General features: G+C 30.8%; 1 protein-coding gene and 1 long non-coding RNA gene across 9 annotated transcripts in view; one reads left to right on the top strand and one right to left on the bottom strand.

The window, feature by feature from the left end:
- LOC127070425 (uncharacterized) overlaps positions 1-23,493 on the bottom strand; it is a 43,576-nt gene that overhangs the window by 13,970 nt on the left and 6,113 nt on the right. Inside the window, exon 1 of one of the 3 annotated variants that reach the window (XR_007784508.1) lies at positions 20,190-20,328. The exons of 1 other annotated variant lie outside the window; for it this stretch is intronic. This is a non-coding gene — a long non-coding RNA (uncharacterized LOC127070425). Of the gene's footprint in view, positions 1-20,189; positions 20,329-23,493 lie in introns of those variants that run through there. One more of the 3 variants, XR_007784506.1, reaches the window with a different exon arrangement.
- Positions 2,514-23,401, top strand: LOC127070421 (histone H3.v1-like). 6 transcript variants are annotated; one of them, XM_051008368.1, is made up of 3 exons: positions 2,514-2,642; positions 22,182-22,368; positions 22,909-23,401. In XM_051008368.1, the coding sequence occupies exons 1-3, from the start codon at positions 2,623-2,625 to the stop codon at positions 23,251-23,253; spliced, it is 552 nt and encodes a 183-aa protein (XP_050864325.1). In that variant the 5' UTR covers positions 2,514-2,622; the 3' UTR covers positions 23,254-23,401. The 6 variants fall into 6 exon arrangements, with proteins under 6 accessions (XP_050864325.1, XP_050864328.1, XP_050864329.1 ...); XM_051008371.1 differs by lacking the exon at positions 2,514-2,642 and adding an exon at positions 15,496-15,645; XM_051008372.1 differs by lacking the exon at positions 2,514-2,642 and adding an exon at positions 15,674-16,171.

Genomic DNA, 23,493 nt, shown 5'->3' on the forward strand with positions numbered 1-23,493 from the left:
AAATATATTATAGGCGTAAATGAAATCGTCTCAAAGCCAAGAAAATTATTCTTGTCTTCTTTATATCTTTCATCTTCTATTTACTTTGTAAATAAAAATGAATAAATAAATAAGAAAAAAAAAAAAGAGAGACTTCTTTTTCTTTTTCTTTCGTTTAAATTAATAATATTTTATATAATATCCGCGTATGGAAATTTTTAATGGGGGAAATCTGACCGAAAAAAAAAATAAATAAAGAAATAAAAAATCAAACATTGACCTGAAAACGAATAATTCGAAAATAATAATTTGATAATCGTCTAGGAAATTTTGATCAAACTTAAAACTATATATATATTTATATATATACATATATATAAATGTGACAGACGAAATAAAAAAAGTTGATGAACGAAATACGAAATATGAAAGAAGATGCCACTTAAAATTCCATATTTGAAGTGTGCCTTCGAGTTTTACTAAGAAAACGGTGAGATACTGTACCAAAAATGGTCGCACACTTTTGGAGGTCCTTCGTGAGTTGGATGCTGGACCCTCGTTACTATCTGTCGAAAGTGCATCCACTTTCAGATAAGAACTAAACGACAACGAGAAAGAAAAAGAAAAAAGAAAAGAGATAGAAAGACAGACAGAGACAGAGACAGAGAGAAAGAGAGAGAAAGAGATAATAAAAGCCTGCCGTTTTAACACTTATCTCTCGACGTACAAGGTGCTTCCGAAAATAAGGTACACGTAAAACATTTAAATTTCTCGTTTTCATTCGCATTTTAACATAATATTAACATTCGTCGATAAGAAATCTGATTTATTTCTCAAATTTTCGTGGCTTGCTCGATCTCATATAGATGTTAATATCAAAAAATATATTTTTTTACGAAAGTAAACGAAAAGGAATTAATTTTGATTGATAATAAAATAATTCTATGAAAAAAAATCTATTGTATTTCTATGTTAAAGATTAACAAAAAAAAAAATGTATCGATTTTCCTTAATTAAAATAAAAAAAGAAATAATTAATATACATGTAAGGTCTTTGTTTCCTCACTGATTTTTTTATGGGTGAAAAAAAAGATGGCGGAAAAGGAAAGTTTTTCCCTTAAGCTTTTTTTGTTAAAATTTCTTTTACCAGGAAGCTTAACACCAATATTCTCTCTCTCTTTTTTTCTCATTTCGTCATATCGTCGTCATATATCCTACATATGTTAGCATTGCTCTCGAAAACGATGATACACGTATGTTCCTACCGACGACATTTTCAAAAGTTCTTCCCCCCTTTTTTTCCGGAAATAGACTTCCTTTTTAGAATCAAGCTTACAGAGGAGACTCGCGATACTCTCCCTCGGTCGCTTCTAATGCACCCCAATATTCTCTATGGAGCTCTCATGTGTGTCTCCCCGACGTGTTCTATAAATAAAAATACTCGAAAAATATGTTTCGAGAAAATCTGAACTAATACATTTACCAGTATAACTTTATAGTCCAATAAGTTAATAAACAAACACGTTTTCTAACAATCATTTTACCTTCTCTTTCATTCTTTTTTTTTTTAATTCTAATATCACATCTCAAGAAAATCTAAACTAAAAAAAAAGAAAGAAAGAAAGAAAAAAAAAAGCTTTCATATACTTCGATTCGTTAATGAAAATTACGAACTAATTAGCAGTACAACAACTAAATATTTCTAATAACATTATCACCTTTGAAGATCAACAAAATTTTCCATATTGTTATTACGCTCTTATGCAACACAATCATCACATATTCATGACGTTATCGCATCATCCAATAGATCACCTATATAAATCTAACGAATCTTTCTTTTTTATTTTTCATTTCCCATATTTTTCTTTTACGAACCTGTTAACTTTCATGTTCAAAAAAAAAAAAAGTTAAAAGAAAAAAGAAAACGACGAATTTCACATGCAATTTCAAGGATGAATCATAGTCGGTCCCCACCTCCCTCCTTTTCCCCGCTGTCTATATTCCAAGCATAACCCTCCTTCGGTCCTCTGTGTCCTCTCTCTACGCCACGTTCTCGGAGTCGACATATCCTATAAACGTCCGAAACACGGTGGCCGTGCATGCGGCCATTTATAAATAGACGTACGTAGATGGATTAACCGTAGGGAATGCATGCAGTTCGGCGGAGGCGCTTTAAAACGCGGAGAAGAGGAGCTTCTCGCGTCTCGCGACCCGAAGAGTCCGCACCACGGAGAACCGAGCTTCAGTTGCCGGTACAAACTTGCGAAGAACGGTTCTCGAATTTCAATCTTTATTATCTCTATATATACAAGAAAAGTATAATTACTATTCTGCTGCTGTTATTAGTACTACCTAAACTATCGCTACTATTACCGAGAGATCGCAATTTTTTATCGCATTTTTTTCCGAGTATAAAGCAAAGTAACAAAGAAAAGAAAAAGAAAAAATAACGAATATCGTCTCCGGGAGAATTTTCATTCCGTCTTTCTTTCTTTCTTTCTTTCTTTCTTTCTTTTTTCTTTTTTCTTTTTTTTTGTTTCGTTTTCTTTTTCTTTTGCTCGTTCGTTTTTTTTTTCGTCTTTTCGTTGGTTTGTCCGACGACGTGTGAGGCACGAAATTCAAATCGAAATACAAGTCGAAATGCTGGCGGCAAGGCACAGGTGAGATATATATGTATATATGTATATATATATATGTACGTATGTATGTGTGTATCGAGTATGAACTATGATTTTATATACATATATATATATATAATTTTTTATATATTCATCTAATGAATTTTGACTCGTCCAATTGGACAAGATTAATGCAATAATATTTATACAGATTTTTAAAACACAATATATATATATAATATATTAACCTTATATATAACAATTTCTTTTCGTGTCTAATACAACAATGTTATATTACGTCTTAATGAATAATACTATGTTAACGAATGAAAAAAAAAAAGTATAAAGAATATAAGAGAGAAAGTATACAAAACAAAGTTGAAAAAATCACGAACGTGAAAGAAAGGACGACGAAAAAAAAAAAGAAAAGAAAAAACAAAAAGGAAGATTAAAAAATCTATTAAAAACAAAAATACACACACACACAAATACGAGAGAGAACACATCGACATATATAAGACATAAGAATTACATTGAGATTACAAACGTGATACGTCAGAAAGATAAGAACTCAGGACAGCATAGATCCTGTCGTCTTGTGGTTGGTCCGCATCCGGTAATGAGTCCCACCTTACAAGAGCGAGATAAAGACAGCAAGAAGACAGACAGAGAGACAGAGAGCAAGAGAGAGAGAGAGAAAAAGAGAAAGAGAGAGAAAGACAGAGTAAGAGAGAAAGAGAGAGAGAGAGAGAGAGAATGTACTCGTGACTAACGTTACATACGGGATTTAACAGTGTAACGTTACATCGCCGGTTTGGCCTTTCCTGGGCTCCTCGAGTTCACGAGCCCAGTCTTGGATTTCTCGAGGAGCCATCCAAGAGAGGTTATTGCGCATACGGGGGGCCAAAGGGGGATGTAGGGTGGGTTTTAAATTCCGGACAGGTTGAATGCGCCCGCAGGAAGGGTAACGAAAGGTATTACCTTCTCTCTCACTCTGTGTCTCTTTCTATCTATGTATCTATCTATCTATCTATCTATCTATCTATCTATCTATCTATCTATCTATCTCTTTCTTTCTTTCTGTTTTTCTTTCTTTAGCGATTTCTATTATTTTCTTTAGTTCAATGTGAAACTGTAAATCAAACTCGACGGTATATCTTTTCTTCGCAGAGATCTTGGAATAGGGGCTGAATTCGTTATTTTATTCTTCTTTATTCTATATTTTATTTTATTTTTGTTAAAGTTTCAAGTATAGTTAACGAGGACGCTATTAGGGGGAAAGTTTGTACGCGTTTGTGCGAATTCGTTATCGAGAATTGTTATGCAATGTTTATGTTGTTATTATTATATTGAGATAGGGTCTATCATTTCGATACTATTTTATCATATATCAGCAAGTGCTTATTAATATTCGATATTAAGATCTTGCGTTATTGTCGATATTTTATTTGATATTTAGATGTTATCAATGTCGAGATATAGCTTGATATTATCGATCTCTCTTTTTATAATATTTATAATAATGATAGTAATAATTATTAATAATCAATAATTGTATCAGGATTGATATAGGAACGTCTTGATTATTATATTAATAATAATATTAATAACATTCAGAATGATATAAGATTCTCTCGATATTACTGATACATTATTAGTAATATACAAATTTTATTTATCTAAACTTCTTGCGTGATATTATTATTATTATTATTATTACTATTATTACTAACAATTATTATTATAAATATCGAAACTATGTCCGATTATATTGATTTAATCGATATAGATAAATCTACTTAAAAAAAAAGAGAGACAGTGAGAGAGTGGATCACACTGAAAAGTAACACTAAAAAGTATACTAATCGTTCGATGAACGATACAAACGAATGGAAACAAATTTTCTTACAATTGAACGAAACCTTTCATGTATTACAATTTCATCGTCGATATATCCATTAAACGCAAAAAAAATCTTCCTTTCAATTGCATGATTACTACTCGTTATAGTCTCTCTCATAAAAAAAAAAGAAAAGAAAAAAAAAACTATTTTACGAGAACTCTACAGCACAGTTTCATTGATTCAATTAAAAATGAAACACACACATGTAGGTATCTATTTATGTAAAGTTATGGTGTAAGATGAGTAATACCTCGTGAGTAATTTTCTACTGAAAATCTTTCATTTCTGGACCAACATATTCGCTCTCTCCTCTCTCTCTCTCTCTCTCTCTCTCTCTCTCTGTTTCTGTTTCTGTCTCCGTCTATCTTATTTTCAACAACGAAGAACGAACGTTCTCCGAAAACATTCAATTTCGAACGCGTGCGTTTTCTCTTTCTCTCATTCTTTTTCGTCCGTTCCAGACGGTGCGAGGGCAAATATTTGGAAATCCGAGGTCTCGATGCGTTAAGTTAAGTGCTTGCGCGCTCTCTCACTCTTGTGTAAATTTAAAGAAACTTTGCCGGTAACTTTACTTTATTCGTTCCAAAGAGAGAAAGATAGAATAGTCAATAAGAATAAAAAGAAAAAAAAAAGAAAAAAGAAAGGAAAAGAAAAAACAAGAAAAGAAAGACCTCTCTATGGAGTATCTGAAAGAAAAAGAAAAGAAAAGAAAGAAGATGAAATACAAGTCCGATCAATTTCAAACTCGAAATTAAATTAAATGCAGTCTGTCTTAACTATGAGGGGGGAAAAAAAAGATAAGAAAGAAAGAAACAAACAAACAAACAAAGAAAAAGATTAAAGATAAGAAAAACGAAAGACGGAATAATAAAATGAAGAATAATAAAGGATGCAGCTTATGAATACGAATAATAACAACAACAACAACCAACAACGATAATAATAATTGTGCACGTACAAAGAGGAATAAATAAATAAACAAAAAACGAAATAAAGAAAGAAAGAAAGAAAAAAAAAAGAACTGAAAGGCAGAAAAAATAACAAAAAGAGAAAAAAAAATAACAGAAGGAAAGACATTTCCTCGAAGTACGAATGCATATACATAAGAATGACGCACACGAGATTACACCGAGAGATAAAAAGGAAGAAAAAGAAATTACTAAATTAAAAAAAAAAGAAATGAATAAAAAAAAAAAGAGATAAAAAACGATTCAAAAAAAAAGAAAGAAAGAAATAAGACAGAGACACATAACAGAGATTATGGTTAAGAAGGTCCAGATCATTCGGTTCGTTTATTTCCGGCAGAGAGAACCACGAAAGATCGTCGACGTTTTCGTTCGATACGTGGGCCGAGAGAAAGAGAGAGAGACAAAGAGAGAAAAAGAGAGAGAGAAAGAAAGAGATAAACTGAGGACAAAGACAGAGAGAGAAAGAGAGAGAGAGAGAGAAAGAGATAGATAGCTAGAAAGAGAGAAAGAGAGAGAAGAAACGTCACTGACCTGCCGCAAATGGGCGAACGTTGCATGGCCGCGAAATAAATATTAGACCGACTGAATCCGCGGTAGCCAAAGAGCTCTCTGTTTCTCTGCTCTCTCTCTCTTTCTCTCTGTCTTTCTTTCTTTCTCTCTCTCTCTCTCTCTCTCTCTTTTTCTGTTTCTCTCTTTCACGTTCTCTCTTTCTCTCTATAAAGCAACGACGTAACGTGTGTCTATTCTCGTCAAGTACGTATATACACATTTCTAATGTCTATCCATCCATAAGCTTCTAATATCCCTCTTTATATATATACATACATATATAGATATACTCATATTTATATATATATATATATATATATATATATATATATATATATATACGGATTAAATTGTTATCGATCCGAATATATCGATAGCAATTATTTCACGATTGACTTTGACTATTAGATATCTCGTTCTAATCTCAAAACACGTTGATTTATATATGTATATATATATATAGTTTTTTTCTAGACTAAAATAGAAATCTAATCAAATATCGAATTTCGATTATATCGATCTATATTACTACCAGGATGTTTAATCATATATAAAAAAAGAAAAAAGAAAAAGTATGTACTAGAGATATTCGTAGATAAAATTCGATCGAACATCATTGATTTTTTCCAAACTTTTTATCCAGAAAATTTTACTTATTAAAATAGTATTCTTATCTTTCCTTTTTCCTTATATTATAAAGAACACGATTTAAATAAGTATATATATATATATATATATATATATATATATATATATTCAATCGTATCAAGTAAAATACTTGAACAAGGCCGATGGTAAACGTGTCCACATTCCAATGGGGAAAGTTCACATGGGGAATGGCCGACGATGAATTCATTTTTCGCCATGACTTTCCGTTCAAAGCCGAGTTAAGAAACTCGCACCTATCATATTTATGTATGTATGTATGTATGTATGCATATATGTTATATAGTTACGTATGTATTTACATATGTACTTATATATACGATTGGTTAATATATACAGTAGTGTATACATATAAGCCGCATAAGCACGTTACTATGTAATTTACGTACTAATGAAGCCATTAGATAAGGATCGATGACACCCAAATGACAGTTTACGTGTATAAGTGTATCTGCATTTGTGTGTACGTTCATATACGCGAAACACTTTTATTCGTAATAGACATATTATTATTCAGGATCGATCGATCGATCGATCGATGGATCAATTTACGATAAAATATATCTAAAGTATATCTACTTATATCCTTTTACGTTTATTTTCTAATTCGTATTGACATATAAATAAATAATTTATTCGAACGAATGTTAGAAATAATAATAATAAGAGATAACGATAGTAATTCGACGCTCAAATGATTTATATAGTTCAATGTTGGATAAAGATTCAAGTATGGGAAATTGTTGACAATTAAAATTCTCTAAATTAAAAAAGAGAAAGAAAGAAAGAAAGAAAGAAAGAAAGAAAGAAAGAAAGAAAGAAAGAAAGAAAGAAAGAAAGAAATGATAATAAAGTTCTTTATGCGTGATAACGAACTATAAAAATGTTTTCATACAACGCACGCACGAAGACTCATACAACTCGAGGAAGGAGTATCTAATCTAATTAGAAATCAGACAAAAATGCGTCAAGATTTTACACGCCATAAAACTCGCTCTAAATCAAATCAATCTACAGTTAATTAAAAAGTCATTTCAAACAAAAGGATATTTTGATATCTCTGATAATACGTTTAATTTAATTCGGTATTACAGAAAACAAAAAAGAGATAATTTTAAAAAATGAAGCTTCTAATCGCAGTTAAAAAGACAAAAGAAACGGATTGATGAAAAATTATATAAAAGAGAATCGTACGAAATATTGCTCGTTAAAGATCAACGTTTTAAAAATTAATTCCAAAACGAATTAGATCGTGAAAAAGAAAATGAAAAATAATTTATAAGAATCAATTGGAATTTTTATGAAATGAAAAATTCTTACTCTCTCTCTCTCTCTCTCATTCGAGCGTATGATCGCGAGTGAAACAGATTGCCAGCACGTGATGCAGTTTAGACACGCACTATACGCTCTTGATCCTTCTCTCTTTCTCTCTTTCCCACATAATATGACCTTTCACCTTGGTAAACATGTCTGCCGGATGAAAACGTCCGCCAGGAAACGTTTCTCTCTTTCTCTCTCTCTCTCTCATATTATTTCAAAGGCGTATCCAAAATATCGACACGAATGTTACGTTTAACACGATCAGAAAACACGTCCTCGAAAAGAGAGAGAGAAAGAGAGAGAGAGAGGGGGGGAAAGTAAGAAAAGGTGTGTGTACGTGACGTAAAAGAAAAAGAACGAGAGTATAAGTATATTCGAAAGAGGGCGAAAGTAAAAGGGAATATATAAGGGAGAGAAAGGGAGAGAAACGGTTAGCAAGCTGAGCAGTCTCAGCCCTAATGGATGGGGTTCTCGTTATATTTATTTCATTGGAGTTCTGTAGAAGCCTTGAAGAATTGGTAAATAAGGCTGCTTTCTCAAACCTACGAATGTTTCTTTTATGTAGGCGAGGGGATCTTTGAATATTAGTATCAATGTACAAGAGGGATAAAGAGAATGTGAAAAGTCAGAAATAAATTATTATATATATATATATATATATATATATATATATATACCGTTTCCAATGGGAAGAGAATTTGATTAATTATTATAAAAATTTCATTCTAAAAATCGTTATAATAATATAATATATTAATAATAATTACTGTATAATTTTTAATGTTTAATCTAATAAACGTATATTGTTAATAATTACTCTCCCTTCAAGCCTTTTTTCACAAACGAAAAAAAAAATGAAATATATGAATTAAAAAAAAAATAAATAAATAAAAAAATAAAAAAGAAATAATTCTAACAAATGGTTAAAAAAACGAACAGTTTAGGAATAGATAAAAAAACAAAACTGGCACCTGCGTTCAGGTAAAAAAAAAGGAAAAAGAAAGAAAGAAAGAAAGAAAGAGAGAAAGAAAGAAAGAAAGAAAGAAAGATACAGATAAAATTTATCGAGGGAAATACTTGTTCAAATGAACTTATCTATCCTCTCTCCCTCTTCCACTCCTTTTCACTCTCTCTCTCTCTCTCTCCTCTTCTTATATATACAATGACCCACGGTTCAGAATTGGACAAGCCGGTACACATAACTTCCCTCTCTTATCGACGACGCATAAATGCAAAAATCACGATCTAAGCTATAAGTTTTTCCTAACTCAAGATAAAAAACCCTTGACGAGATGTGTGTAGTACTAACGTAGAGGTAAGGTTAAAGGATGAGAGAGAGAGAGAGAAAGAGAAAGAGAGAGAGAGAGAGAAGGGATATTTGAAGATGTAAAGGAAGTCAGAGGTCATTGACATCGAATGCATAGCATCACTTCTTCTTTGTTCGTGATCGAGAACTAGTCACGTTTTTTCGTTTACCATACGAGAAAACTCATGAGATTCAGGGAGAGATAAATAAAGAGAGAAAAAAGAGAGAGAGAGAGAGAGAGAGAGAGAGAGAGAGAGAGAGAGAGAGAGAGAGAGAGAGAGAGAGAGATTGAAAGAAAATAGAGGATGAAAAAAAGTTTGTAGACAATTTTAATAATCAATTAGTCCATTTCTCGATATTTCTCGAACTTATCATTTAGACGTGTAATTTTACAATTCGTAATTTGTAATTCGCAATTAATAAGTTCACGATGTAAATAAGAGAAAAAGTAAATAATTAAGCAAAACAAATTAGTGTAAAGAAAAAGGAGTCGATGAATTTTTGAAATCGATCTACGTAAGTAAAACTTTTGGTCCATCCTGTAGAAAAAGAATGAAAAGATATTACGAGATCGAAGGGAGATCTCTGAATAAGAGAGAGAATAACGAAGATATAGAAAGAGAAAAAAATTCGAGTGAAAGATATAGAAACTGATCGAAGAGAGATAGACAAATGGATAGATGGAAATAAAGTCATCCATTCTTTTTCTATCTCTATCTCTATATCCCTATTTTCATTTCTAACGGAAGAAATAAAAAGATAAATGTAATCTTTTTTTATTCTTGTCTCGGACGAATCTTTACATTTCTTTTTTTTTTTTTTTTTTTTTTTTTTTTTTTTGAAATATGTATTACGGGTATATCATATCATTTATGTACACACGTAATCGTACATCCATACATACACATTTACATACATACATAGAGAGATACGTAAAGATACACATATACAAATATATATTCGCATAAGAATATGTTTGTTACCAACCCAACAAGAGAGTGGTCTAACTAAGCGAACCGTAACCAAAGTGATTTCTTTTCGCGGGAGGGAATATATTTCAAGGTACGTGGATATATGCAGGAAGCGACAGTTGGCACGAAAGATTTTAGCATATGTCGAGATCCGTCGAGAGAAACAAGAACGTACCCAACACGTGCATTCGTTCGTTCGTTCAAACGAATAAAACGGATGAAGGAATGAATGAATCGAACGAACGAATATGCATTCCATTCATGGGAATCATTTTCTTTCGTCCTTTTTCTTTTTATTTATTTATTTATTTATTTTTAATTCCTTCGTCTTCTCTCCATTGTCATTGAAATTAATCATGGTGGAAGAAACTTAATTAGATTCGATGGGACACATGTTTTTATAGACGATTTTTCTTTCTTTCGTTTTTTATTTTCTTTTTCAAATCATTTTCGAATTTAATCGAAAGGGTCGCTTGCTCAACAAAAAAAATAAATAAATAAATAAATTAATAGAAATGAAAATAAATAAACGAAAGGACGAATTAAATATCAACATTATCACAATCAATAAAAACAAATTATCTCGCTTGTTCCATTCAATATTCATTAGCCATTCAATAAAACTAAATCGTTTGAATGTAACTCTATGTACGTACACGATATTACGAGTAGACCTATCTAAACGTTAGGCGAAAGTTAGACAAAACGTTTAAACGAAACGACCTCCAGAAATATGAACAAGAGACTGAGAGGTGAGGAAGGGTTAATTAGCTAATGCATTGCGGAAGGTTAGACGAGTGCAAATAAATGAATACAAAGAAATACATTGCTCATTATAATATTCACTATTCTAACAGACACATACATACACACATTTTTACATTAACATACACATACATACATACATATAACATATTACAGCACAAGGATGTTAGTTCGTAAGTAAGCGATAATAACCGAATTCGTTAGAGTCGTTCCTAACATCGAACAGATTAATGATAGTACGTACGTCCAGTGTTCTATTCTGTGTGTGTGTCTATGTGTGTCTATATACGAGATCCAACTAAACCACTGCCCTAAGAAATTTTACTCGCGTGAGTTTTATGAGGCTTGATAACAAAGTCAAGGACAAACGTTAAAAGTGAAAGCAACAGTTGTTGCCTTCTAATATGATTTAGATCCAATGTTTTTTTCTCGTCTAACCTTCGACGAATTTCTCAGACTTTATGTAATGTCTCGATTATATCACCATATTCTATGGGAGGGGACATGATATAAATGAAATTAAAACGTTTAGAAACGATTAGAAATATTGTTCTAGTTTCCGAAAGAAATAATCCTCCGAGTAATCCGACAACTTTTTATTAAGTATAATGAACGAACGAACGTTTAGAATTCATATTAGATATATCGAAATAAATAATGTTGAGAAGCGAAGTAACTTTTTGGAAAAAAAAAAAAAAATGGAGAGAAATGAAGTGCTAATGATAGATATAAATTTCTATTAAGAGTAGATCAAAACGAAAGAACGATTGGAATGAATTAGAAAAATATATCAATGTTGTGAAAGAAATAATAATTCCGTTATTATCAAAATTTCTTTTTCGAATAAAAAAGAAAAAAAAAACGAATTTGATTATTTTAGAATAGATCAGAAAGACATTGATCATAATTATAAAAAAAAATATAAATAAACAAATAATTCATTAATGATATTTTTGTTTTTCTCTTTTTGTTTTTTTAGATAGATGAAACAATTGATTAAAATCGATAAGAAAAAAAAATGTTATGATATTGATCGATAGAAAAAAACAATCCTAGTTAAGTCTTTCGATTCTTTCTCTTTCGACCACCATAGTAGATAGACATATTGTTTCTTCGGGTTAGTAACGGTCCCTCCGTTCGAACGTTAATATTAATCAGGTACACGTTCTCGGCCAAGAGAATGTTATTTATGCGAGTCACATGATCGGACCATGAAAGACTACAACGTTTGCGAAGTTAAGGCCGAAGTTGACTGGCTGAAACTGGTTTAGGTTTTTCTTTTCTAGTCAAAAAAGAATAGAGAAGGAAATAAAACAATGGCAGCAACAATAAGAATGATGATGATGACGATGATGATGATAATCGAAACAATAAACAAACAAGTAGATTTAATCGATTGATCGATCGGTCGATCAACAATTTTTTGTTCGTGATAATATTTCAATAATACTACAGAAACAACTTGAGAGTTGCACAAGGCTTTAAAAATTTCTTTACAATTAAAAATATGTTATCAAGTTACATTTTTTACTAACTGGATTATTATACGAATTAAAATTTATTCTTTGGTATACGAAAAAAAAAGAAAAGGGGAATAAATAAATAAAAATAATGATAAAGGATAAAAAAATAGTAGAAAAAAATTAAAGAAGATAATAAAGACGAGAACTAAAAAATTATAATTCTTGTGGGAAAAATTGAGACGAGGGAATTGTAAAAAAAAAAAAATTGAAAAAGGAAGAAAAAATTAAAAAAAAAAAATTAAAAAATCAGAGAAAACAGCAGGTGTCGAGAAGAGAAGAAGAGAGAAGAAGAGAGAAGAGAAGAAAGGGACTCTCGTAAAGGACAAAAAGTCGTTCCAGGCTCGTGAACCTCGAGCGGATTTAACAGGCGGAAAAGCTTATGCAGAATTTCGAGGCATCGCATTTCCTCGACGAGTCGTAAAGCGGAACGTCCAACTCTCTCTCTCTTTTTTTCTTTTAAAAACGGTACGTTCCTGTGCCGGTACTTATTTCCTCGCATGAAAGCCATCAAAGTAATAGTAAAGGAAATAGAAGCGATACTTGATCATTTTCAAGTATATCAATGTATTTATAAAACTGCTAGATTAATTTTAATTTCGATATGATTTTGAAAAGACTGTCGGAATTGTAATCAAAATTTTTATCTCGTTTCGACTGATTATTTTGGATTATCTGAATAACTAGATATGTGCATTTACTAATAAACTGTATTCGATTATTTTCTTCATAAATTTTCAATTCGATTTGAACACTGTTAGTGTTTCGAAGTGTTTGGATCAAAACGTTAATTTTATTCTCGTCGATTATTATTTTTAATTATTGCGAATACAAAAAGCTATTTTCTTTTTCTTCGATTAAATTAAAAAAAAAAAGAAAGAAAAAAAATTGTGAACAATAACTCGGTTAGATTAGAAAATTCTAATATTATGTTAATCAAAGTGAGTATCTCTATTAACACCTTCTATTCTCTTTTATTCTATTGTTATATTGACAAAACATAGATCGATCCAACGGAAAGTACTGTGCAATATGTAAAAGAACGTCGTCGTGTCAGGTGTTCTCGACATTGTTTAACGAAACAATAACACTGACGCATCTATTGATATTCCGATCATTTCGAAGTAAGTAATCGAAGGACGTTTTATTATACGTAAACGTTTTTTATAACGTTTGAAAGAAAGATAAAATAGCTATGTACATATGTATATATAATATATACATATACATATATATATATATATACACACATATATATATTCTTTTCTTAATCACCGACATAAAAAGTAGAACAGAAAACAGAGTAGTATCAATATTTTGTTCATGCAAACACTGCATCACGATTTATTTTCTAGGTTATGTTTACGTTATCTAAAAGGATGCGATACGAAAATTTTTGTACGATATATTCGATGATGAAAAAAAGTACGATACGTATAATTATTCCCTTTCCAAATTTTCTTACAACAAAAATCTCGATTATCTAACTTAGCTACTTTCTGATATCTCGTCTTGGAAAATTATTTCTTTCTTTCTTTCTTTCTTTCTTTTTTATTTTTTTCTTTCTTCGACAAGAAAACAAGATGAAGATGTATCAAAATGTCCGACAATCGTCAACATCTTTTTCACGAATATTCAAATCAAAATTTGTCACAAGTTTTTTTTTTTTTACAGAAAGAATATTACTTTATCAAAATTAAACAAGTTTCGAATTATTCGAATGAATATTATCGAATATAAAAATCGTCCTGTTTTTCTTTTATTTTTTTTTTAGAAATAATTCCTCAAAAATTAATTTAAAGCCCTTGCTGTTTTAAGAATTCGTCGATATAAAAATAAATTGGTTTCTTTCGATCGAGAAAAGGAATTTAATCAAGGAGGACGATTCTGTACTTTTACATTAGTTTCTTAGAAAATGGAGAAACCTCGGGAAAGGTTGATCCTCTGGCGATCTAAGAAGAGAATCCAAGAAAGAAGGGAGGAAAAAAAAATAAGAGAAAGAAAACTGGTAACGTTTCCGTGAGAAAATAGACGAGACGAGACGAGACGAGAAGAGAAGAGAAGAGAAAAGAAGAGACGAGAAGTCGATAAAGAATGGCGGGAAGTGGTACTCTCGAGGATTCTCACACAACTTAGTATTAGAAAGAAAAGAAAAATATATAACATAGACTCTTGTATGATTACAAGAATTTACTACTAGAATTGTATTCTAGTATGTCGTTTATTAAAAAGAATCTAAGGAATTTTCAAAAACACGAATATTCATTTCGACGGTAATTTTTTCATTGATTATTCATAGTACGTAAAAATATGCATGACGAATAATTCGATAATTTGTTATTTTAATTATTTAGTAGATAAATCCGTTAAATCTGTAAGATTAGATCGCTCTTTTTTCTTTTTTTTCTTTGATATATATATATATATATATGTATCTGTAATATTCTAAAAAAAAAAAGCGTACTATACTTTAATAATGTAATACTAAAAAAGCGTAAATAGTGAATGTTATAAATAGCAAACAATATAAAAATACTAAGTAATGCAATATAACTATATAATAAAGTATAAATAAGAAATAAACAACAAAAAATTAATTAAATAAATATCAGTTAGATTAGAATTCCTATCTCTAGATAAATAAAATAAATAAAAGTAGTTTCATTAAAGGGACGTGGCAGGAAAATCCGGTGTGCTTCCTCGACCGATAAATTTGCATCGTGGGACGAATATTTATATATACCTATATAAATACATACATGGATACATACATATATATATTATATATATATATATATATATATATACATAATATATATGTAATGTAATGTAATATACACATACATACATGTACATACATAGAATAAAACGGCCGGTTAACGGACACTCGCGCATGCGTGCAACAGAGCACGGTTAGTTCGCGATGAGAATCTAGGCTAGTCAGCTGCAACCGGGATGCAAGTGACTAGTGGTCTCACCTCGTAGGCCAGTTGCACTCGGTGCTTCTAACGTGTCGCGAGAGAGAAACGAATACAACCAACTTCTTCTACGATTTCGCGATCGATTTTTTATCTTTGGTTATTTTCTTCTTCTTCTTCTTCTTCTTCTTCATCTTATTATTAATTCTTATTAATAATTAGTTAAATTATAAACGTTAAATCACATTTGAGATTATATACATTGAGAGAAAAAAAAAGAAAAAAAAATTAATAACGTTAAATAAAAAAAATTAAGTTTGATAAAAAACTTATATAAACGTGAAATTACGTTTGAAATATATACATATATATATATAAAATTTTTTTAACGTGAAGTTTCATTATTTGTGTTTGGTGTATGTGTTAGCTTATATAGCTTCTATATAGAGAAACATATATATTACATATTATGCATGCATGCATACATATATATCGTACATACGAATACATTAAAAAAAAAGAAGGAAATTAACTTCTATCACAACTTTCGCTAAATTTGCTGAAACGATAGATCGATCGATCTCGAAGAAGTCTAGATCGATTAGAAAATCGAGATTAAGATTTTTCTTCTACGTCATCGTTTCCTACGAATCGGATGATATTATCGAGAACCAATCGTGCGAAGGTTTATTTTTCTTTGGTTTGTATAGTTTAGAAAATTAATTTCATTGTTCTTTTTTTAATATTGAGCATAGAAAGATCTGAAATGATCTAAATTTTATAACGGTAGAAAAATGATTATAATTATTATTATCACAAATGCTGACGATTGCCAAACAACTATCATGATTAAAAATGATTATAATAATTATCACAAAATCATCATGATCGATTGGAAATGATCATAATAATTGTCACATAATCTTCGTTCTCATAAAATTTTATCAAATTAATAATCACACGATCATTACCATCGGATATTTAATCGCAATAATAATCGACATTGACAACTATCATTATCATAAACAAGTATAATAATTATTAAACGATCCTCGTGATCAGAGATTATATTGAGATATGAATAATTTTTAACAGTATTAACTATTACATAATAATTTTCAGATATTCTTATTCAATTATTACGATCATTAAGATCACTATAATTATAACGATGTAACAATAATAATTTCTACTTAAAACAATCGAGATCTTCCATTTCAGACACCTTGTATATAAAAAGAAAAAAACTGTCTCGATATATATATATATATATATATATATATATATATATATATATATATATATATATAATTCGATTATATCGATTAATTCACAGTCGAACGAGATGGATATCGATAACGACAGAGACAGACAGAGAAAAAGAGAGAAAGAGAGAGAAAGAGAGACTTTTCTGGTTATCGATAGTCGTGCGAATGCGCAAAGGCAAAACGATATCTCGTTTGCGAGATATTCCGCGCATGCGTAGAAATATAAAAGCACCCCAGCTGGGTTTAGTACACGTCCACACCCCCGACGACAAAGAGACTATGTCCGACTATCGATCGTCTTGCTAATATACTAAGGACATTTAAACCCGACATCAAACCAAAGACGCCATAGTACGCGAGACTCGAATGTAAAATAATTATTAGTCATCAGAAATCATGTGATCCTTAAATACTATACGTTTTACGTGTAAATACTTCGTTTTTTATTTTCGTGAACTTAAATACTCAAATATAATTTGTTTCTATTAACAATGAGAGACTTAACCAATCAGTAAGTACGCAATGTTAAAATAATACTAATATTAATTTTCTTTTTTTACTTACGAATAAACAAGGCTTTCCTATTTTTATTCTAATAATTATTGAATAAGTCGATCGAATGAATGATACGATATGAAAGGTTGATGTTGTAAGAGCGTTGATTAGTTCGTGAATTAAATTGCTTAGTTCAATCGGAAGAAAAAGACAAACGAAAGATGGAATGTACGCAGATATATATATATCTGTGTGTGTCCGTGTATAATCTGTTATATCGAGTAAACCTTCTAATCAATTTTTTTCTGCTGTCACATGAATCCTATCACTGTCGCGATGATCTCTATTAACTACTGTGTATGCACTAACTTTTTTATATATTAGACGCGTGAATTGCAAGTTACGACGATAATTTGTCTTCTAATATTTACCATAACAGCTGTTATAGTGATAGATCCTTGTTAACATATAAATGTTTCTAAATATATAAGTGATTCATTGAAGAATATAAATAATAAATTAATCAGACGTTTATCTAAACACAATCATTAATATAAAAATTATATTAATTTCAAAACATATGATCGATTCGAGATATATCATTCCCAACGAATAACGAACGACTTTTATAACGAATTTCTATTTTAATATTTTACTTAACAAATCGATCCTATTAATAACAGTTTATGACTCACAAACATAAAAAATATAAATAATAAATCAATTACGTACGTACATATATACATACATACATACATATAGAATGTAAACATAATTCCAATAAAAAATTTAGAAATATTATATGATTACATTATCGAGATATCGATTCCTTTGAAATATAAATGAATGAATTTCTCTGAATGATCGATATAAAATTGCACAAAGTAAAATGAGTAATAGGAGAATCGAATGTGCAATCGGTGTCTTTCTTCCTCTCTCTCTCTCTCCCTCTCTCTCTCTCGTTCAGAATAGTTCATCGTGGAAGTAGGTCAGGGAAAGGCGTGTGCACGTTCGAGCTCTCGAACTCGTACTACCTGTCCGCTAGGATACGTACACAAGAAAGAGAAAGAGAAAGAGAAAGAGAAAGAGAAAGAGAAAGAGAAAGAGCTCTTGCTTGCTTGCTTGCTTACTTCGTTGCTTGGTTGCTTGCTTGCAGAAGTGAACGCACGAGTAATTCTCAGCCATTCAAACCTGACGATATGCTGTTAATACTAAGAACTGGTTTTCGTTTTAACTATATATTTATCATCTGTTTAAAAAGAAAATCTATAATCAAATAAACGAAATGAACGAATGTTTGTGTTAAAGTTCAATTAGGTTGAATTAGGTTCAAATAGATCGATTAATGAATTAACTTTTGAATATACAATTACACGTACACATTAAATGCTATATTATAAAATATTAATAATATTAATATTGTACGATATTAATTTTATTAATATTATATTTCGTTATAAAAAAAAAACCTATCTTGAATTCACAAGAAAAATCTAATTTTTTTTTCTCAACGATATTAAATTTCCAACGAAAAATTTCATATGTGAATGAACGTCGAAATAAAATTCATCAATGGCACGGTAATACTTAACATATTTACACATACGTGTGTATATATATATATATCTCACACTGATATGCGAGATACATAGATACAATATGATTATCACTAAATTACTATGTGTACGTACAAATGAAGGTTCATCGGATAGACATTAACTTTGATGATATACTACTGCGAATAATCGACGAGTTATCGGTTTATTAAGAAATAAGAAATGAGAGAGAGAGAGAGAGAGAAAGAGAGAAAAAAAAAGAAAGAGAAATAAAAAAGAGAGAGAGAAAGAGAGTGTTTATAAGAGAGACTAAGCAAACTATCGAGTTTCTCGAACGTGATCGATGAGTGGACACGAACGATCTTTCATCATTGTTTAACGAAAAAAAGAAAGAAAAAAAGAAAGAAAAAAAGAAAGAAAGAAAGAAAAAGAGAGAGAAGAAAAGAGAAAGAGAGAGTTGGAAAACGTTAACATGACCATCATAAAATGTCGTGCAACCATAAACGGCGGATGCATATTGTAAAGCTCGAGCAGGTGCATATGTGCCTTTTCTCTCTCTCTCTCTCTCTCTCTCTCTCTCTCTCTCTCTCTATCTCTTTCTCACTAGTTATTTCTTTTCTCTTCTCTCCTCTTCTCGTCCTCCTCTTCATCCTCCTCTTCTCGCGAGAGTACCTCTCTTTGTCCGTTTGCGATCTCCTCTCGTACCTTGTTCGTTGAGAATTACGATCGTACCGGATTCTCTTACGACCGACTTAAATTACGTCAATCAGAATGGATTCTCTTTCTTTCTCTCTTATAAGGAGACAGAGAGATAGATAGATGAATAAATAGATAGATAGATAGATAGATAGATAGAAAGAGCGAAGATATATATTATTTTCTAACGATAAATTGGAATTGATCTTAATTCAATATAATAAACGATTAACGATGATCTTCTAATTATACGTATTATTACGTAATAAACCAAATATCATTCAATTCCTCACTTAAATCACTCTTACACTATTCTTATATCATAATCGTAGATCCCAACGTTTCGCATCTAAACGATCTAATTATAAATACGAAGTACGCCAACTTACTATTACGAACATTCTCCTTCGTTAATTTTCCAACTAAGGTCGTAATCTCTCAAATACGATCGATCCTCGTTAGATTTAAATCCATAAACGATGTAATATTGATATAATATATAACTTAACCATCTGATTATAGATATTAATTACGCAGACGCATTTATTACTAATATTTTCTTTCCCTATGATCTTTTAACTAATATCCTAATCTTATATATACCCATCGAATTATCATTCGTTTTACGATAATAATATTAACGTAATATAAAACTTAGAATCACTTTTATAAATATTATAGTACTTACTCACGTTAATTTGCGTCGAAATTTGACTTGTTATATCACACTGATTTGTTATAAAATCTTCTTACGAACTTACTACGACGACGTTCTCACTTATACTGCGAGTTACCTCGTACTATAACAATCTGTTACCCAGAATTCTATATCGGAATATGTATACATGTATCCATTATCTAAATTCTCCCAAGTCACCTCTAATAGCGAGTATGGTTTAGAAAAAAAAACAATAACATACACGTGGATAATATCTAAAGTATCTCTATCACCTCTATTTGACTTTTTCTTCTTTTGCTCTCTCTCTCTCTCTCTCTCTCTCTCTCTCTCTCTCTCTCTCTTTCTTTTTGTCTCTTTTCTCTCTTCGATTCATTCATTCGTTCGTTCGTTGTCTCTCTCTCTTTCTGTCTTCATCTCTCCTTACGAATCTACGATCTAATTTCCAAAATAAAAACACGTAACGACGTGTTATATCTACGCATCGATTTTAATAACCAACGCAAAAATATATACGATGTGGAAGCACACAATTAACAAGGGATTAGTTTAATTTAATACGAATTACGCGAAAATATATATGCTGTTTTCATTTCTGACTTTTAATTAAACCACTAACGTAATTGAATGAACATCATTAAAACAAAAGCATCATATATACATATATATATAAATTATCTTATTACGTAATTAAACAATTGCATTCAAAACATACATACAAAAAAAAAAGAAAAAAACAGAGACAAAGATATACCTTTCTCATTGTGCAACGAAAGATGTGCTCGAAAGAAAAGATTAAAAAATAAAGAAAAGTGAAAAAGCTCTAATAACAATGAAATACATAATAGTTCAGAGTGAGTACACATACATTTTCCATAGGATATACCGAACGTTAAGTTGGTTTCATACCGGAAACGAACTGCATTCCAACACATCCGTGCAACGGCACATTGGACAACAATGCCAACAATTTCTCTCTCTTTCTCTCTCTTACGCACACACATGCACAAACACATATATATATACACATACACATGCATACGAATATGCGTAGATACATCCGTACATATACATATATGTCATGCGTACATACATACATACATACATACATACATACATACATACATACATATTATACATGCATGCATACGTCATATATATATATATACACATATTATACGTGCATGCATACATCATACATATATATATATATGTATGTATGTATTTAGATATACATCATACATATACGCATTTAAAAAACACAAGTTACGAAAGAGACAGAGGCACACGTTGCGTTTACGTAGAGTTGTTTACAAAACATAAACGAACGCGCGTACCAAAGGAAGGAAAGCATATGCGTGTGGCGCGTGTCGAGTCACTGATTAGCGAACAGCTAAAACGTGAGTCTTTGCACATGCACGTTTAGTAGCGCCCATTGTGTAAGTACCGATAGAAAGAAAATGACTTCAGAACTAACGTAAGTACTTACGGACGTACGTCTGTCTCTCTCTTTCTCTCTCTCCTTCTCTTTATTCTCTTATCGATTATTTTCCAACGAACGAGAGAAACGATAGGACGAGAAAAACTGTTTTACAACGCCAATACTTCGTTGTTGCAAACGTTTAACAATATACTATTCCTGTATATGTATATACATGTACATCTTTATAAATTTATTTTGTCTATCATGGAATGTTAATAATAATAAATCAATTTAAATTTGTTTAATCGACTTATTGAATGTAATATTTTTATTATAAAAATGTTCTTTTTCATTTGGATGTTCAGAGCGTCTTAGAAGAATAAGATAGAGTTTGATATACAATTCGTTATACATACATACATACATACATACATACATACATACATACATACATACATACATATATATAGATTAATTTTTTTTCCGTTATTCGTCGACTCATTCTAAATTTTTGTCAATTTTCTTGTTTGATTTTTGTTTAATTAATTGCATATTTTATTGGCTAATGTTCGATGTCGTAGGGCTCGTCTGACGATGCAGGATAGGAACGTTGACGTTCAAGAGGGCATAAGATTTCGGAGCGTTCGCAGAAGGCTCTTTCAAGAGGACGAAGAAATAGGAGGTGGTCGAACGCGTGATTTAAACACTGGCATTGAGGACAACGTTGCTAATTGCTTCTTCGAGGAGGTCCGCAAACATCGAGAAGAGGTAAAGAAAAAGAAAAAGAAAAAAAGAAACCATTAAAATGTAATGCGGTAGAACGTCGAAGTTAAACATAAAAAAAAAAAAAAAAAAAAAAGAAAAGAAAGAAAGAAAGAAAAGAACACGAGAATTGGATTCCTAAAAAAGAAAGAAAAAAATAATTTCTACTCTTAAAACCTTCCTTCTAATCGCTTCTAATCGTTTCCCATAAAATTTCTTTCTTTCATAATCGAATAAAAATGTAACAGATTACTTTTTGCATGGATTTTTCATCCAAACTAAATGTAATTAATAATCCACGTATATCGATTAAAAAGAAAAACAAAAAATGAAAAGAAAAAGTCGCACAAAATGCTTTATCTCTCTTTAATACAATTCTAATCAACGTTCTACTGATCCAATAAATGATATATATAATCATTGTTATCCCATTTGCATACATACGTACATACATAATAGATATACATAATCAATTAAAAAAACAAAACAAAAAATCTCGATTGGTACGAAAAGGGAACAAAAATTCGAACTCGTTAAATATCGCAGGCTAAAAAAAGATGGAACTTCGATTTCGAGAAGGAAATACCTCTGCCAGGTAATTACCAATGGGTAAAACTCGACCGAGATGGGAACGAAATTCCAATGATCACGGAAGCTCAGAACAAAACTGAGAAGATGGAAAAGAATAAGAATGACGTTGAGGAGGAGGAGGAGGAGGAGGAGGAGAAGGAAGAGGAAGAGGAAGAGAAGAAGGAGAAGAAGAGAGAAAAAGAGAAGGATAAAGAGGAAGAGGAGGAACCACCGGAAGAGAAAGAAGTTGATGGGGACGATAAAGCTGAGTCGAGAAGGCAAAAAGATCGAAATAATTCTCGCATAGTCGACGTCTTATGATGAACTACTCCAACTGCGAAAAATGAGCCATCGTGATATTACTCGTATTTCTAAGAAAGAAAGTGTGAGATAGAAATAGACAGAGAGAGAGAGAGAGAGAGAGAGAGAGAGAGAGAGAGAGAGAGAGAGAGAGAGAGAGAGAGAGAGAGAGAGAGAGAAGAGAAGAGAAAAACAAACCAAAAGAAAATTTTTTAATTGATATTAAAAAATGTTTGAAATTCTTTTTTCTTTTCATACATT

Source organism: Vespula vulgaris, chromosome 18 (genome assembly GCF_905475345.1).
Source record: "Vespula vulgaris chromosome 18, iyVesVulg1.1, whole genome shotgun sequence".
NCBI classification, from domain to species: domain Eukaryota; kingdom Metazoa; phylum Arthropoda; class Insecta; order Hymenoptera; family Vespidae; genus Vespula; species Vespula vulgaris.

Coding starts and splice junctions, on each gene's coding strand:
- LOC127070421 (XM_051008368.1), top strand. CDS start 2,623: ATGCTGGCGGCAAGGCACAG. Junction 2,643..22,181: donor ATGCTGGCGGCAAGGCACAG/GTGAGATATATA, acceptor TCGATGTCGTAG/GGCTCGTCTGACGATGCAGG. Junction 22,369..22,908: donor TCCGCAAACATCGAGAAGAG/GTAAAGAAAAAG, acceptor TAAATATCGCAG/GCTAAAAAAAGATGGAACTT.